The following is a 15125-nucleotide window of genomic DNA, read 5'->3' as shown; positions in this document are numbered from 1 at the left end:
TTAATGCCAGCACCTTGAAAGAAACTATTCTCTAAGCACAAAAAAAGAAACAAATTTTAAATTTTTTCAGGATTATAAAAGAAAACATGTTTTTACACTTCTGTTTTTTTATTAGTCTGTGGGAACTTGTAGTGAAGTCAGTTTGTTTTTCCTTGAATAGTTCAGAGGCACCAATTCACGAACTGACTAGACCAAAATATAAAATGAATGCTAATATAACTAAATCTAGACAAATTAAACCAATTTTTTGTGAGATTCAGGGTATGGGGAAATCACATTTCCGTACGCAAGAGGTATTTTAGATGGTTGGGGAATGTGCCAGATAACGTTTTTATGTCTAAAATTTGCTTCACTGACTGAAGCTCGGTCCCCTGGTGCTTTTATGCTAAAGAATATATTATCTTATTAGAATTTCAGCTCAATCGTAGAAAAAAATCTCTTCAAAAAAAAATTTCCTGAGAAACAAAAACATGAACTCTTCAATTACTAACTTTATAATATACTCGACGAGTAATCAAGTGGTGGCGGTATTCAAGGAGTAACCAAAACATAATCTAGTATTCACCTCCAGTAATTAAAACACAAAAATTTTGAAAAAAAAAATTATGTCTCAGATATATAAACCAAAATCCAACGTCCTACTATGGTATACCATGATTTTACCCTATATCCCTTTCCCTGCATAAGAATATCTATTTATCAATTTTTGGTAATTTAGGTATGGCTAGAAAAGAGGCTACGTCGTATTGAAACTTCAGCTGTACCAGAGAAAAAGTGCGTAGTCGCTATGCTTCTCAGCCTTTTCATCAAGATATCAAGAAAAGGTATTTTTGACACCCTACGACACAATAGTGTTCATAAAGATAACTAAAAAATGCACGTAGGCATTAACTTTCAAATGAGCTCTTAAACGGCTCCTTGCCGCAAAAACTATAACCTTGAAATTTTAAGAAAAATTTCAAAGGGTAGACCTTCACATTTCCAAGTATGATTATCATTCAGGGATGATCGGAGCACATTTGCTTTAAAATTTTCAAAATTCTCCAAACTGAAAAAAATGTTTTGAACGACAATTGGTTCGTAAAACAGTGTTTTTTTGTATCCAATATTTATTAGAGATGGAATACAAGTTGCTAAGACAGTTGAAAAAAGTATATATTATACTTACTCCAAGAGGCTCAAATAGATTTTTGTAGACAGGCTCCAGTTCGGTGTCCAGCTTGACAGGGCGAAGAATGTAGACATCATGAATTACTTGTGCAAGATTAAGGATCATGAAACCAAAAGTCCAAGAAAACACATCAGGAGCGCATATGATATTCCATGACCAGGTAGAATAAAGGAAAAAACCTGTTATTTAAAAATAATTATAACATAAGACAAATAGGATAGAAAGAAATACATTCAATGCAAAGCAAGTTTGGGTAGATACAACTTTGAAGTCACTTGATTAGATGAAAAGCAAAGGTGCATATTTGTATCTGCAAAAATATAAACAAAAAACCTCTCTAATACACATGAAGTACAAATAATGGGTTTTATTTTGGACAACCTGAAAGTAAGTAAATATATTAAATCATGGTTGCAGCAATACCTGCAGCCTAGTAAAGAGCGAACCAAAGCCCATAAAAAGGGGTTCAGTTCCTCCAGAGCAATTCAGGTAGGTAAGGCGTCGAATCGACAGTTCAGCGGCTAGATCCTGTTGCTCATCAATCAATCATCAATGATTTTATTAATACTAAACCACTATTACAAACGTAAAAAAGTTATTCATAAAAAGTTGCTGAAACTATTATTGTCCCTGTGTTTTATGTATTATTTACGTTGAAAACTAAAAGTATTTCTTCTAAATAGTTGTTTTTCACACATCTCATAATGTTTTAAATGCAATTGCAGCCAGGATTTGACCCCCGAAAGCTTATCCTAAAAATTTATAAGTCAAAATAAAAAATAGACCTGTTTCCACTGTTCTGACAAAGATTGTTGGTACCATCGTTATTATTTTGTATTTCTTGTATTAGATTGTTCCTAATGGTTGTTTGTGAACAACAATTCAAATACTCAAACAACTCGAAACGCTTATAGGAAATAATGCCTATGGCTTCTTAGAAAAAAAATGATGAATAAATTTTTTTTACAAATTCTCAAAAACTTGGGCAACACAGCTCAAAACGTCAATTTTTAAAAAGAGTGGTATTTTATGCAGGAAGTATGAATCTAACAGAATTAATTAAACGAACCGAAAATTACTGTTTGAGAAAAAATATCCCGTATGACACCAAACTGTATCAAATTGTGTGATGTCAGATTAAGAACACTCATCACTATATATAACACAGAGCAATTTAAGAAAGTTTCGAATGTTACAGTTTTTAATCCCAGTTGTTTTAGAGGCAAAACTACAACTGAGAAAGAAAATGCAGAGATTAAAATTTAACAAAAGAAGGGTTCTACCAATTTTCAAAGAGCCGGAGCTTGACTCTTTATTTAAAACTCCCATCCAAATGACATAGTCCATTTGAGAAAAATAATACTAATCATCGGAAGGGCTGACCACCCTAGCTACCACCCGAGCGAAGCGATGTCCTCGTGTAGGCCCCAGAGCAAGGGCTTGTCATCGTAGTATCTCAGGCATGGGTCTCTGACCAGTAACATTGTGCTTCTGGATGATATGTCAATAAAAGTAAAATCAAATAGCATGGATAACTTGTAAGAGTGGAAACTGTTGCTAGTGTCCACAGAAAAACTGCCAACACCATCTAGTATTTGGCGATACGTGACATTTTTTCCAGTGTAATAATAAGAACGATTAATTCAACTTGTGTAATTGGTAAATTTATGGTATTAATAGGTTTCTGATCTCAGTTTTTCCTTGTCAATTTTAAATTCTTGGTCAACCTTCTTAAAACCATAGGCGGGTGTGCCTTCTTTGCCTCTTTTTTAAATTCTTGATCAGCATGCCCTAAGACTCTAGGCAGGCATGCCTTTCCAAAAACTAACCTGACAAGTATGTGTCCAATAAGAGAGTCATTCATACTCCTGCCATTTACCCGTGCCCCAGCCATTTAAACATTTGCCTTTCAATTACTTGGACTATCTGTCTTGGCTTTTCTCTGTCTACAATTACCCAGCGTCTTGATGCAACCTAAGGAACCTATTGCACAAAATACTTGATAACTTCAATTCAAAATCAACGATTAAAAAGCTTTAAAAAATGTCAAGTGTCGCCAAACACTAGATGGTGTTGATAGTTTTTTCTGGTTTTTTTTTTCAGCGCCAATTTTCGCTCTTATTAGTTACTCAGATTCTTTGGGTAAAATTACAAGATAGCTTCACGGTCAATTGCCTGGAATTTGAATTCCAGAACTATCTAAAAAAAGAAACAAAGATAAATGCAGTAACTGAGCATAAGCTTACCCGCAATAAAGAAAGTTTGCAGGAAAAGAATTCCCCCCCCCCCTCTTTTTGAAAATCCAGCAAGTTTTCTCAGGGCTGTTGCTTTTGATGGATAACTTGAAACTTAATGAATTTTACATATGTGGAATCAGCGTAAGAAGTTAACTCTTTTAATGTACGTATTGTCATCAATATTCAGTTTTTTAGTGTTTCGGGTACTATTGGGCTGAACTTACAGTTCGTTAGAACAAACTGTTTGATAAGAGCAACCAATACGACAATGATGGCTACCTATAAGTTATATTAAATTCTTCAACATTGTTTCGCAAGAATACTGAAAAGGGCCACTTCAAAAGCCTTTGGCTAGCAAAAAGACAGCTTTTGTCATTTCCCTTCTTTCATTTGAGCCTTCGAACCCAATAGTTGGCAATCAATTCGCTCGGGTCTAAGTCTAAATATGTACATATACACAAAATTTTTATTAAGTAATCATTGCATTGTTTTAAATTAATGAAAATGGTTGATGTATATTTTGATATTTTGCTGCGGCACAAGCAAAATAGTTGAATGATGAATGAATGTATTCTTGTTTTCCATCTAAATCAGCAAACACTTCAGTTTATTAATAAAATTTTCTGGCAGACCATTGAAAGCCTACTTTTAAAGAAAAAACTGAAGAAGGAAGAAGTTCCTGTTAAAAAGTTGAAGAAGGAAGATGAAGGTCCAAATAAAGAGTTTATAAAATTTATCAGCCAAAAATCTATGCAGTAGGGTTCTCGGATACGCTGAATCTGATCGTGTGATTTTCATTGAGATCACTTGATTTTTAGGGGTTGTTTCCCCCTTTTTTTCGAAAATCAGGAAAATTTTATCAGGCTTATAGTCTTTGATGGGTAACATTAAACCTAATGAAGTTTGTATAGCCTAATTGAAATCAGCATAAAAATTTTGATATCTCTTTTGATATATCTATTTGTATCACATTTCTGTTTTTTTAGAGTTTTGGTTAGTATTGATCCGGGTTGCTCCTTACTTACAGTTTGTTACCATGAACTGTTTGATATTTAGGTTTTGATATCAATATATGGTCCAATATATTGAAATCAAATTCTTGGTCAACATGGTCTGAGACTCTAGGCAGGCATGCCTTGCCAAAAACTAACAAAGAAGTATGTATTCAATAAAGAGTCATGCATACTCCCGCCATCTACCCGTGCCCCTGCCATTTAAACATTTTGTCTCTCAATTACTTGGACTCTCTGTCTTGGCTTTTCTCTGTCTACAATTAGCTATGTCTTGGTGCAACCTGTAACATACTTGATCACTTCAATTCATGTTGACATTTAATATTGTAAACGCAATGAGAAATCGCGCTTTGCTATCAATTTAGATAGGAAATACCCGTTTGACGGGTCTCCATGTCTGGTTTCCTTGTACAGTCTATAGCGCCGGTTTATTTATAATGCATAAGTACCAAATAAACTCATCCACAACGGGTAAATTTTACATTCCAAACCACAACATATATAATTAGTTCACGAACAAAATGAAGAAAGTTTATTTAACTATATAATTAATTTTAATCTGTGGATACACACTTTAGTGCTACAGTAATCAGATAAGAACCGAAACCTGTTTATTATCCACTTGTATATAAAAAAAAAACTCGAGTTTGTTTATTTTAGTTTTACTACCATTCAAAGCTGTATCTAGGATTCTATTGGGGGGGGGGGCAAAAATACCACAGTAAAAACAACAAAAATGTATTTATGCACGTTTAATACATCTTTATGTGCCGGAGAACCATTTGGGGGGGGGGGGGTTAAACCCCGTAGCCTAAGTCCGGGTAATGGTATTTCTAAAATTAATATATTTTTTTTTTTAATTATAAAATTACAAAAAAAGTTAAAGAAAAAAATCGGAGATCCAACCTAAAATTTTATTGGTGACAAATGTATACAATTTAGATATGACCTATACAACCAGTCTTATCAAACAGTTTGTGGTGACAAACTGTAAGTAAGGAGCTAGCCAGCTCAGTACTAACCGAAACTCTAAAAATGGAATTTTTATACCAATAGATATATAAAAAAAAATCAATTTTTATGCTGATTTCAAATAAATAAGTTTAATTAAATTCAGTTTTACCCATCAAAGGCTAGGAGCCTGAGAAGTTTTGCCTTATTTTCAAAAAAAGGTGGAAGACCCTTAAAAGTCATAAAATCTTAATGAAAATCACACCCTCAGATTAAACATATCAAAGAACACTAACATGCAAAATGCAAAATTGTGGAATTTTGTATTTTTTGACAGAAAAAAGATCATAGGGGCGTGTTTTTTGTTGTCCCAGGAGTAAACGTATCGACTAAGTGGTCCTAGAATATCCGGAGAGGGATCATTCAAACATATATTAAAAGTTCTAGTGCCCTTTTTAAGTAACCAAAAAGATTGGAGAGCAAATGGCCCCCTCCCACGCTTATTTTCCCCTGAAGTTATCTGATAAAAATTTTTAGATAACCATTTTGTTCAGTATAGTTGAAAGATAAAACAACTATGTCTTTAGCTGTAAAATGACCCCCCACGGTGCACGGGAAGATGCCTGTAAGTTATAAAATTCGTCTTGGGTTTTCATGTATTATTTTTTATAGAGGACGGGTGTAGCCAGCATTCTTTTAGGGGGGGGGTGGTAGCGGTAGAAAGGTAGATTATCGTACTGGTCACGGCGGCGCGACAGGTAGTGATTGGGAATAGTAGAAGGGACATTTTAAACCGGGGCCACAGCCATACCCAGGATTTTGTATTTTTTTCTCTGGGAAATAATTTTCATGGACGGGCGCTTTTCTGGAGGGATTGAGAAACCAATTAGAGATTAAAGTCTTAATCAAATGAAAAGATACAAAGGAGAATTTTTTAGGCTGAATTGTCTGCAAGCAATTTACATAGAGGGGGAGGGGTCTATTTCGTAGAGGGTCAGCCATATCCACCAGTATTATCTGAAAAAAAACAGAAATTATTCTATATATAAAGGATTGCCCCTTCGCAATACCTTGCCCTTTATGTTAAAGTTTGACTATTTACTAAAATTGAAACACGGAGGCGGTTTAATTACAATATGAAGCTTTTTTAAAGGTGCTAACAGCTTTAGCGTAAAGAGCATGACATTCAGGAAGAGGCCTGTATATGCAAAATAAATCTGCCAAAAGTAATATGAAAACTGTTTTTGAACTTTTAATGTAAGGTAAGCATAATTCGAGCCTGCATTAGTTGAAAAACTTCAGAAATTTAATTTTTAAAAAAACGAGTTTTTTTACTGAAAGTAAGGGACAACATTAAAACGAACAGAACTATATATCGAGTTTGTTTATTTTAGTTTTACTATCATTCAAGGCTGTATCCAGGATTCTTTGGGGGGGGGGGTGCAATAAGACCACAGTAAAAACATCAAAACTGTATTTATGCATGTTTAATACATCTTTATGTGCCGGAGAACCATTTTTTTTGGGGGGGGGCGGTTCAATCCCCTTATACTACTTCCGGGAACAGGTCTTTAACTAATTAATATATTTTTTATTTTAATTATAAAATGAATAATAAATTTAAAGAAAAAACTCGGAGATCCAACGTAACATTTTATTGGTGACAAATGTATACAATTTAGATATGACCTATACAACCAGTCTTATCAAACAGTTTGTGGTGACAAACTGTAAGTAAGGAGCTAGCCAGCTCAATACTAACCGAAACTCTAAAAACGGAATTTTGATACCAATAGATATATTAAAAAAAATCAATTTTTATGCTGATTTCAAATAAATAAGTTTAATTAAATTCAGTTTTACCCATCAAAGGCTAGGAGCCTGAGAAATTTTGCCTTATTTTCAAAAAAAAGGTGGAAGACCCTTAAAAGTCATATATTCTTAATGAAAATCACACCCTCAGATTCAACATATCAAAGAATCCTAAAATGCAAAATGCAAAAGTGTGGAATTTTGTATTTTTTGTCAGAAAAGAGATTATAGGGGTGTGTTTATTTTTTGTCCCAGGAGTAAACGTATAGACTCAGTGGTCCTAGAATATCCGGAGAGGGATCCTTCGAACAGATATTAAAAGTTCTATTGACCTTTTTAAGTAACCAAAAAGAGTGGAGAGCAACTGGCCCCCTCCCACGCTTATTTTCCCCTGAAGTTATCTAATAAAAAAGGTTAGATAACTATGTTGTTCATTATTTTTTAAATAAAAAGCAAATTTTTCTTGATGTTTACAATGACCCCCCCCCCCAACAGTGCCCGGGGAGAGGCCTTTACTTTAAAAAATTAGTAAAGGTTTGTATGTGATGTTTTTTTATAGAGTACGGTTGTAGCCTGCATTCTTTTAGGGGGGGGGGGTGTTCTCGGGATACATTTCTATGATCGGAATGTTCCATGGGGAGGGAAAGGTCGGGAGTGGGAATAGTCTAAGGGAAATGTTACCCCGGGGACAAGGCCAGACCCAGGATTTTTTCTTTTGGTTTCTGGGAAATAATTTTCACGGACGGGGGCTTTTCTGGAGGGATTGAGAAACCGATTAGAGATTAAAGTCTTATTCAAATGAAAAGATACAAAGGAGAATTTTTTAGGCTGAATCGTTTGCAAGCAATTTACATAGAGGGGGAGGGGTCTATTTCGTAGAGGGTCAGCCAGAACCCTCCGCAATACCTTGCCCTTTATGTTAAAGTTCGACTATTTACTAAAATTGAAACACGGGGGTGGTTTAATTACAATAGGAAGTTTTTTTAAAGGTGCTAACAGCTTTAGCGTAAAGAGCATGACGTTAAGGAAGAGGCCTTTATATACAAAATAAATCTGCCAAAATTAATATTCAAACTTTGTTTGAATTTTTCATGGACGGTAAGCCTTATTCGAGCCTGCATTAGTTGAAAAACGTCAGAAATTTATTTTAAAAAAAATGAGTTTTTTTTACTGAAAGTAAGGAACAACATTAAATCGAACAGAAATTATTCCGGATACGACAGGGGCTGTCCCCTCCTCAACTCCTTGCTCCTTACGCTTAAGTTTTTATTGTTTTAGAAAGTAGAGTTGCTACACAGAGTCAAAATTTAGCGTAAAGAGAGAGGTGTTAGGGACGGGATGGCCCCTTTCATATACGGAATAATTTCTGTTCATTTTAAGTTATAATGTCACTCCTTACTTTCAGTTAAAAAACTTTAAAACAAAATAATTGTAGATTAAAACATAACTTTCTGATAAAACTTAATCGTTTGGGTTGGGAGGAGAGTAGTAAAATTTGTCCGTGTTATTCTTGTGCGTGTTATCCCATGTTATTACACTGGTTTGTGGCGCAAAAGTACCGTAATTCTGTATTTAGCTCATAAGAAGAAAATTCCTTTTTGTTTACAATTGTTGGTTTCTTTTAAAACACTGTCAAATTTATAAATCACAAAAAAAACGGATACACGCTTAACCTTGTTTCTGTAATGACAGGTTGTAACTTACCATCAATATGTATTTGCATTGCCACTTACCCATATTTTTTGTTTTTATTTCTAATTAGCTAGAATAGCCTAAGTTATTTTTGTACAAATTTTTACTCGTGATCACCAAGAAGGCAGATAAAAGGCGGGGATGTTGTTACTTCGCTTGCATAGCGTCATGCAGTAGTAAAATAGGGGCGGTCCGAAAACCCGTCTCTGTTTTCCCGGAATGCGGAAAAAAGGTGGTTCTTTCAGAAAAAAACAGGCAAACCTGTTTTTAACAGTAGAAGATCACCAGTTTTCATATTTAGTTCGAAGTTTAACTGTTATTTTGGAGTCATTAGTGCGTCCTTTTATTACTGAAATTGCTAAATGTCAGTTTTCTTGTCCAGAAATTTTATCTGATAAGCTTATTCTATATAAATCGTGTTCTTATTCATGGATATATGAAACTTTTGGGAGTCGAAAAATTACCCACAGTCATGAGAATGGTGCCATTATTGACCAAGTCAACTTCAAGAAAGAAGATGGAGCAATGCAAATAAATCAACCACTAGAAGTTCTTAGTCCATTCAGAGAAAAGATAGAAAGTGTTTCTAGATTAGCTGATATTTCTAGATTCCCAGTTTATGCTATACGATTGCCTTTGAAACCTGATGGATTCAGTGAAAGTGTATTCAGTTCAATTATGAAATTGAATTAAATATTGCTGGGTAGTAGGCTTCTATTATCAAAATTACTAAATTGAGTTGATGGATTGACCGCCTACAATGATCAAGAGAACTCGTGGCTCTTTTAATTTTCAAAACACTGATAATCTGAGTAAGAAAATTGAGTGCGACATAGTTCAGAAAAATTTAAATTAAAAAATTTGATTATTAGACTGATCATGATTGTTGAAATTGTAGTGCTATTGGAAGAGCTTACTTGTGATTGCTGGTTTTATACAACAAGTACTTTTAGTTTCAAAAAGGACGCAGGAGAGACTTTTCAGTTCTGTATTGAGCTTAAAGATACTAATTTGAAGAACCGGAAGGCACCTGCAATACCGGGAGAAAAAACTAGGAACAACAAAAAATAGAGTAGGGAAACCTGTTATTAGCAGAGAAAAATCAAAAGTTTTTATATTTAGCTCGAAGTTTGGCTTTAATTATTGAGACATTAATACTTCTTTCTATCTCTGAAATTGCTAAATATCAGTTTTTTTTTATCCATAAAGCTTTAAACTTATGCTGTAGATTTGCATTAAAACCGTAATGTATTAAGTGAAAGTAAATTCAGTTATATTAATAAATTGAATCAAACACTGCTGGGTAGTAGGCTTCTATTAGCAGAATTACTATACTGAGTTGATGGAATGACTGGCTAGAATGATCAAAAGTTTTCACAACAGAAAACTTTCACTCCCTCTGTGATAAAAAATCACTCCCTCTCCCTGATGGCTCTTCGTATAGCCTTAAAATTTATAGACAATGAAGATCAAAGAACAACAACAGCAACAGTGAAATTTTTACTTTAAAATGTTCAGCATATTTATATTAATCAGATTGTCATGTTTCCTTCTGTCATTATTCATTTAATATCTTTAGTAAATACAAGAAAAACAATTTATACAACAAATGACACAGCAGATAGAACTTGTAAAACTACAAACTGTTTATTTTTAATTTTATTGAGCAGTGGATCGGTTAGGACAATGAAACTATCAGGGATGGATCTACAGACTGTGAGTGGTGCTGGGAAGGTATTTTGAAATACATGCCTCCACACCCTTCCTTCTAGAGGGCACTGATTTTTGATTACCTTTAAAAAGCCTGCTTTATAATTATAAAAGTGAAGCTTTGTAAAATAGATGAAGTACAAGGCTTCAGCTTCACAACTTCGCTTAATCCCAATTTATGAGGTTTCGAAAATCTGCAAATACACTTCTTAGATTTGAAAAAAAATATTGTGGCCTTAAAATCTATTCTAATAACAGTAATTGTATTTTCAAAATTGAAGCCTGGGTAGTTACTCATCTTTCAAGAAGGCAAATTTTTCTATGATAAGCAAAAAGTAGCTTGTCTAGAATTTTACCCAATCAACCTACTAATGCGCTAAGTATATGTCCATAATTTGGGTGCATTTTCAATGTAACAACTTTTTGTTGAATAAGGGCATTGCAAAATGAGCCTTGTGGTGCTATTTCCATTGTAGGTCAGTTATTTATAAATAATAGAGTTATATATGGGACTGTAAGAGAGGGCAGGGAGAGTTGTCAAAAATAAAACTTTATCCATAAAATTAGTGATCTAAAAATATCTCTCTGGGATCTAGTATGTCTCCTTGCTGAGACACATAATTTTTCACTTTTACTATATGGGCTGATTTAACTCCTGCCATTTGATTTGTTGTTTATTCATGAAAACTAACTATGCTTCCTTGTCAACCTTTATTTTTTCACTGTTTTTTAGGGGGAGTGTCCTCGTCAAAAGTATAATTTCTATCTGGAAATCAACTACGCTGAACAAAATAGCTATCGCTGACGAGCTCATTCGATGGGAATTTGGAAGGGCTATTGCCCTTTTTAATAGTCGAATGTGTTTGGACGGCAACTAATAACCCTCCCACGCCTGCCATTTCCTCAAACACATCCGATCAAAATTTTGGCCTTTTACTTTTTTTAACGTAATTGAAAGGTACATAAATTATGTCTTTGAGGAAGACACCCCCCCCCCCCACAACCCTCAGGGAAAGGGTTTTAAGTTTTGCCCTGAGTTCATATAAGGTTTTCCCCTAAAATAGGGAGGCATTCCTAGAAGTGGAAGCCCAGAGAAAGACTTACATAAGAAAGTAAAATATTGCCTTTTGATACCGTTTGCACAAAAACAAAAAGAAACAATTATCAAAAAGATAATTATATGCACATAGCTTTTAAAATGATAGGATACATAAAAGAAAAAAAAATAAAACTACTTATGTATTGACAGAAAAACAACAATGATATATGAAAAAAGCCTAAAATAAGAAATGTAATAATGCGATTTTTATTGTATCAATGACTTCTGCAGAAGTGGTCAACCACTAAACATTTTCCTTGGCAAGTTTTTTGGACACAGGACTAATTTGAAAGCTAAGAATGAATTTGCCATTCCACTCACCATGAAAAACTCTCTTGAAACATATTTATTGCTCCCGCAATTACTTAGCAATTGAATTACAACCCTTTTCTCCTAACGCTTAGTTGCAGACCTATGTTAAACACTAAATTTACTGATTACACCTCCTTTTTTGTTGGTTTTATTTGACATTACAAAACAACTGTTGAATATAAAAAATCTAGCTAAATTCCATGTTTTTGAAATACTTTTTTCTAAAAAAAAGAAAATAAATAAATCTGAAGCAAATTTCAAAAACGCAATGTAGTGAATCCAGTAAATTAAATCTCAGCTATCGAATAATACCAAAACTGTCGTCTTTCGTTGAAACTTGAAGGCGGTACGCAGTCTAAATAAAAACAGCCGAAAAAATGGATGGTCAACGTAAAACTTAAGTTCATCGTGGCCTCGTCATGAAGTCAAAATATCTTTAATGTTCTTTTTCTCAGGGCCATAATGATAAGTGTCAAATGACCTAAAAAGCCAAGCTACCAAAAATATGCTGTATGCTACCTATGAAATTCTGATGCTGTCCCCTCACAAAAACTCAGAAAACGCATACAAAATTTGTTTATATCCATTTTTATTACGTTTTTACGAGTCAAACAAACATTTCGGGGGAGGGTTCAAACCCTTCCTTATATACTGTGTGAACATTAAGTCATATTATATATTTATTTTCGTTGAAGTTCATTAACGAAAATGAAGATATTTTTTTTTTTGTTGAAGTTTTTGGTAAAACTTTATTACGAGGACTTATAAGATTGTTTTTATTTATCATCTAAAATCAATGATAGATTTTCTTTCTCATTAAATAAAGGTTTGACTCTATTTATTTTGTCACCCCCTCCGCCCCCAAACGACGCCTCTGATTATCAATAATGAAAATGATATTCAAAAAGCCTCTGTACAAACTCTTTGGTAATTCTTTTAGCTTGGGAAGGTGTGTCCCTCACCTCTCGATCCGTACCTGGACAAGATCCGGGTCTAAAATCACATATGAAGGAGAACCGGGAATTTCTAATATAATGTGGCAAATTATTAACATGATATTTTCAGAATAATCAAAGTCAAACTTTATAGAATAGAGCAAGTCAAAAAAAGACAGCACAATTAAGTTTCTTTTTCTATTTTTCTACTTTAAAGATAATTTTTGTGTTTTCTAACTTTCCAGTAACGCAACCATATATTACGGCACCTGCGTTAACTCCTGATACAGACGTATTCAAATATTTGACTTCCTTTTATGCCTCTACGCATCCAACACGGCACCAAGGGCTACCTTGCAAGCCTGGAGCAGCTTCAGTCCCAACTGAAACTGTTTATGGAGCTGATTGGTATCCTTTAGTTGGTAAATTTCGATTAGGTATTTTTTGGAGTATGAGTATTTTATTAAACTTTTAAAATTTTTTTTTTTTAATTGTTTATTTTTTAGTATTTAATAATTATTTATTTTAATTTTTATTATTTTTTTGAAAATTTTTAATAAAATTACAAATAAATAAAAAAAATATACAAGATATATAAAATTACGGAGGAAATTTTACAAACCTAGAGATTTGCACACCAAATACTTGCTGCTACTCTGTGCATCTAGAAATTATCGTTTTGTTAACATTTTTTACCACAGCAACACAAATTGTTGCTGCAACTCTATGCAAATAGAAAATGCACTTTTGCTACCACATTTTACCACAGCAACAGCAAATTTTTCCTGTAACTCTGAGCAAATAGAAACTATAGTTTTGCTACCACTTACCACTTTTTACCACAGCAACACCAATTGTTGCTGCAACTCTGTGCAAATAGAGACTATGCTTTTCCTACCACATTTTCCAAATTTTTATCACAGCAACAGCAAGTTGCCTTTCCAAATGCTAACAAACAAGTATGTGTCCAATATGAGACTCGTGCTTACTCGCGCCATTTACCAGTGCCGCAGCCCTTTAAACATTTGCCTCTAAATTACTTGGACTATCTGTTTTGGCTTTTCTCTATCTACACTTAGCCATGTCTTGATGCAACCTCCTGCAAAATACTTGATAAGTTCAATTCAATAAGCCCAGATAAATTACGTATTTAATAAAATTTTCAAAGTGAAAAACTAGTTGGGTCTTTAGCACTATAAATGTGGCCCTAATCATTTTATTAAACCAGCAACATCATCAAGTAGGACCATTTTAATATAAAATGAAGTACTGATGATTCTTGGCTACCCCTGAAAATTTTTTTCATTCTTCGGGAACACCGTTTCATGAAAGCATGGGATGGGAGGTGGGAACTTGCCCGGGGGCATTTGAGAGTTCTATTGCCTTCATCACGAAAACCTGAGAAAGTATTTAAAAGTACACTGCTGGATAATATAATAATATTAGTAAGACATTGTCCATAGTTAAACCCACAACCCCTTAAAATGAGTTGGTCTCTTCCCGAATTGGGATACTGGCTACACCTCTGCTAGAAAGAACGTTGTATCTTATGGTCTGAAATCCTTCCTACTCATTAAGTAAAGCTGTTGCTTCGAATCCCAGTAATTGACATATCGTTGCAGTTACACATACAGTTCAATTGGGATATCTATCTCTGAGGTAATTGGAAAACTGGTTTGTTAAGCTCTTCTCAAAGGAAGACTTAGTGGGATAATGTATACCAGGCCGATGAAATTGGGATTGAACAAACATTGCCCTGATGATCCTCTCTTTGAGAGCAGCTTAGAAAACTATTTTTGGCAATTATCTCAGAAGTTTGAAAATGTCATATGCGACCTTTACGCACAAGAGCGACGATATCTATCAAAATAGCATGAGAGAGAAGGCCACAGTCAGAAGACCAAAATCTTTACTAGGTGTCACTGTTGATTTTTCTATCTTAGAATAGAAACATTTCTATTTATTCTAAATTCTACCTTAGCCAGAGCTGCTGAAACCGCCCCGAAAAGGGAAAGTTGTCCTGGGTGTCGTGATTGGGGGGTTATTCACTTTGATAAAATTTCTCCCTTTGATTCGGCTTTTTTTCGTTCTAATTGAGTCGGGAGGGGGTTGTTGTAATTAATTTGCCCCTGGGCGCCACCAACCCTTGGGACGGTTCTGACCTTAGCCTGTTGTTCTGTTTTAGTATTTCAC

The 15125-nt window shown here is 34.2% G+C and overlaps 1 protein-coding gene across 1 annotated transcript in view; it reads right to left on the bottom strand.

The window, feature by feature from the left end:
- The window catches only part of LOC148944447 (popeye domain-containing protein 3-like), a 38868-nt gene extending 29947 nt beyond the window's left edge, over positions 1 to 8921 (bottom strand). Inside the window, exons 1-3 of the mRNA XM_089099933.1 lie at positions 8918 to 8921; positions 3347 to 3370; positions 1165 to 1350 (exon numbers count right to left, since the gene is read on the bottom strand). Coding sequence (XP_088956059.1) covers positions 1165 to 1350; positions 3347 to 3370; positions 8918 to 8921 — 214 coding nt within the window. The remainder of the gene's footprint in view (positions 1 to 1164; positions 1351 to 3346; positions 3371 to 8917) is intronic.
- Positions 8922 to 15125: the final 6204 nt, after the last annotated feature.

The sequence above is a fragment of the Artemia sp. Qi Xiang Cuo genome, chromosome 14 (genome assembly GCF_049724085.1).
Source record: "Artemia sp. Qi Xiang Cuo chromosome 14, ASM4972408v1, whole genome shotgun sequence".
In the NCBI taxonomy this organism is placed as follows: Eukaryota; Metazoa; Arthropoda; class Branchiopoda; order Anostraca; family Artemiidae; genus Artemia; species Artemia sp. Qi Xiang Cuo.
Note: the sequence above shows the minus strand (reverse complement) of the source record. Positions and strands in the feature narration are given on the sequence as shown.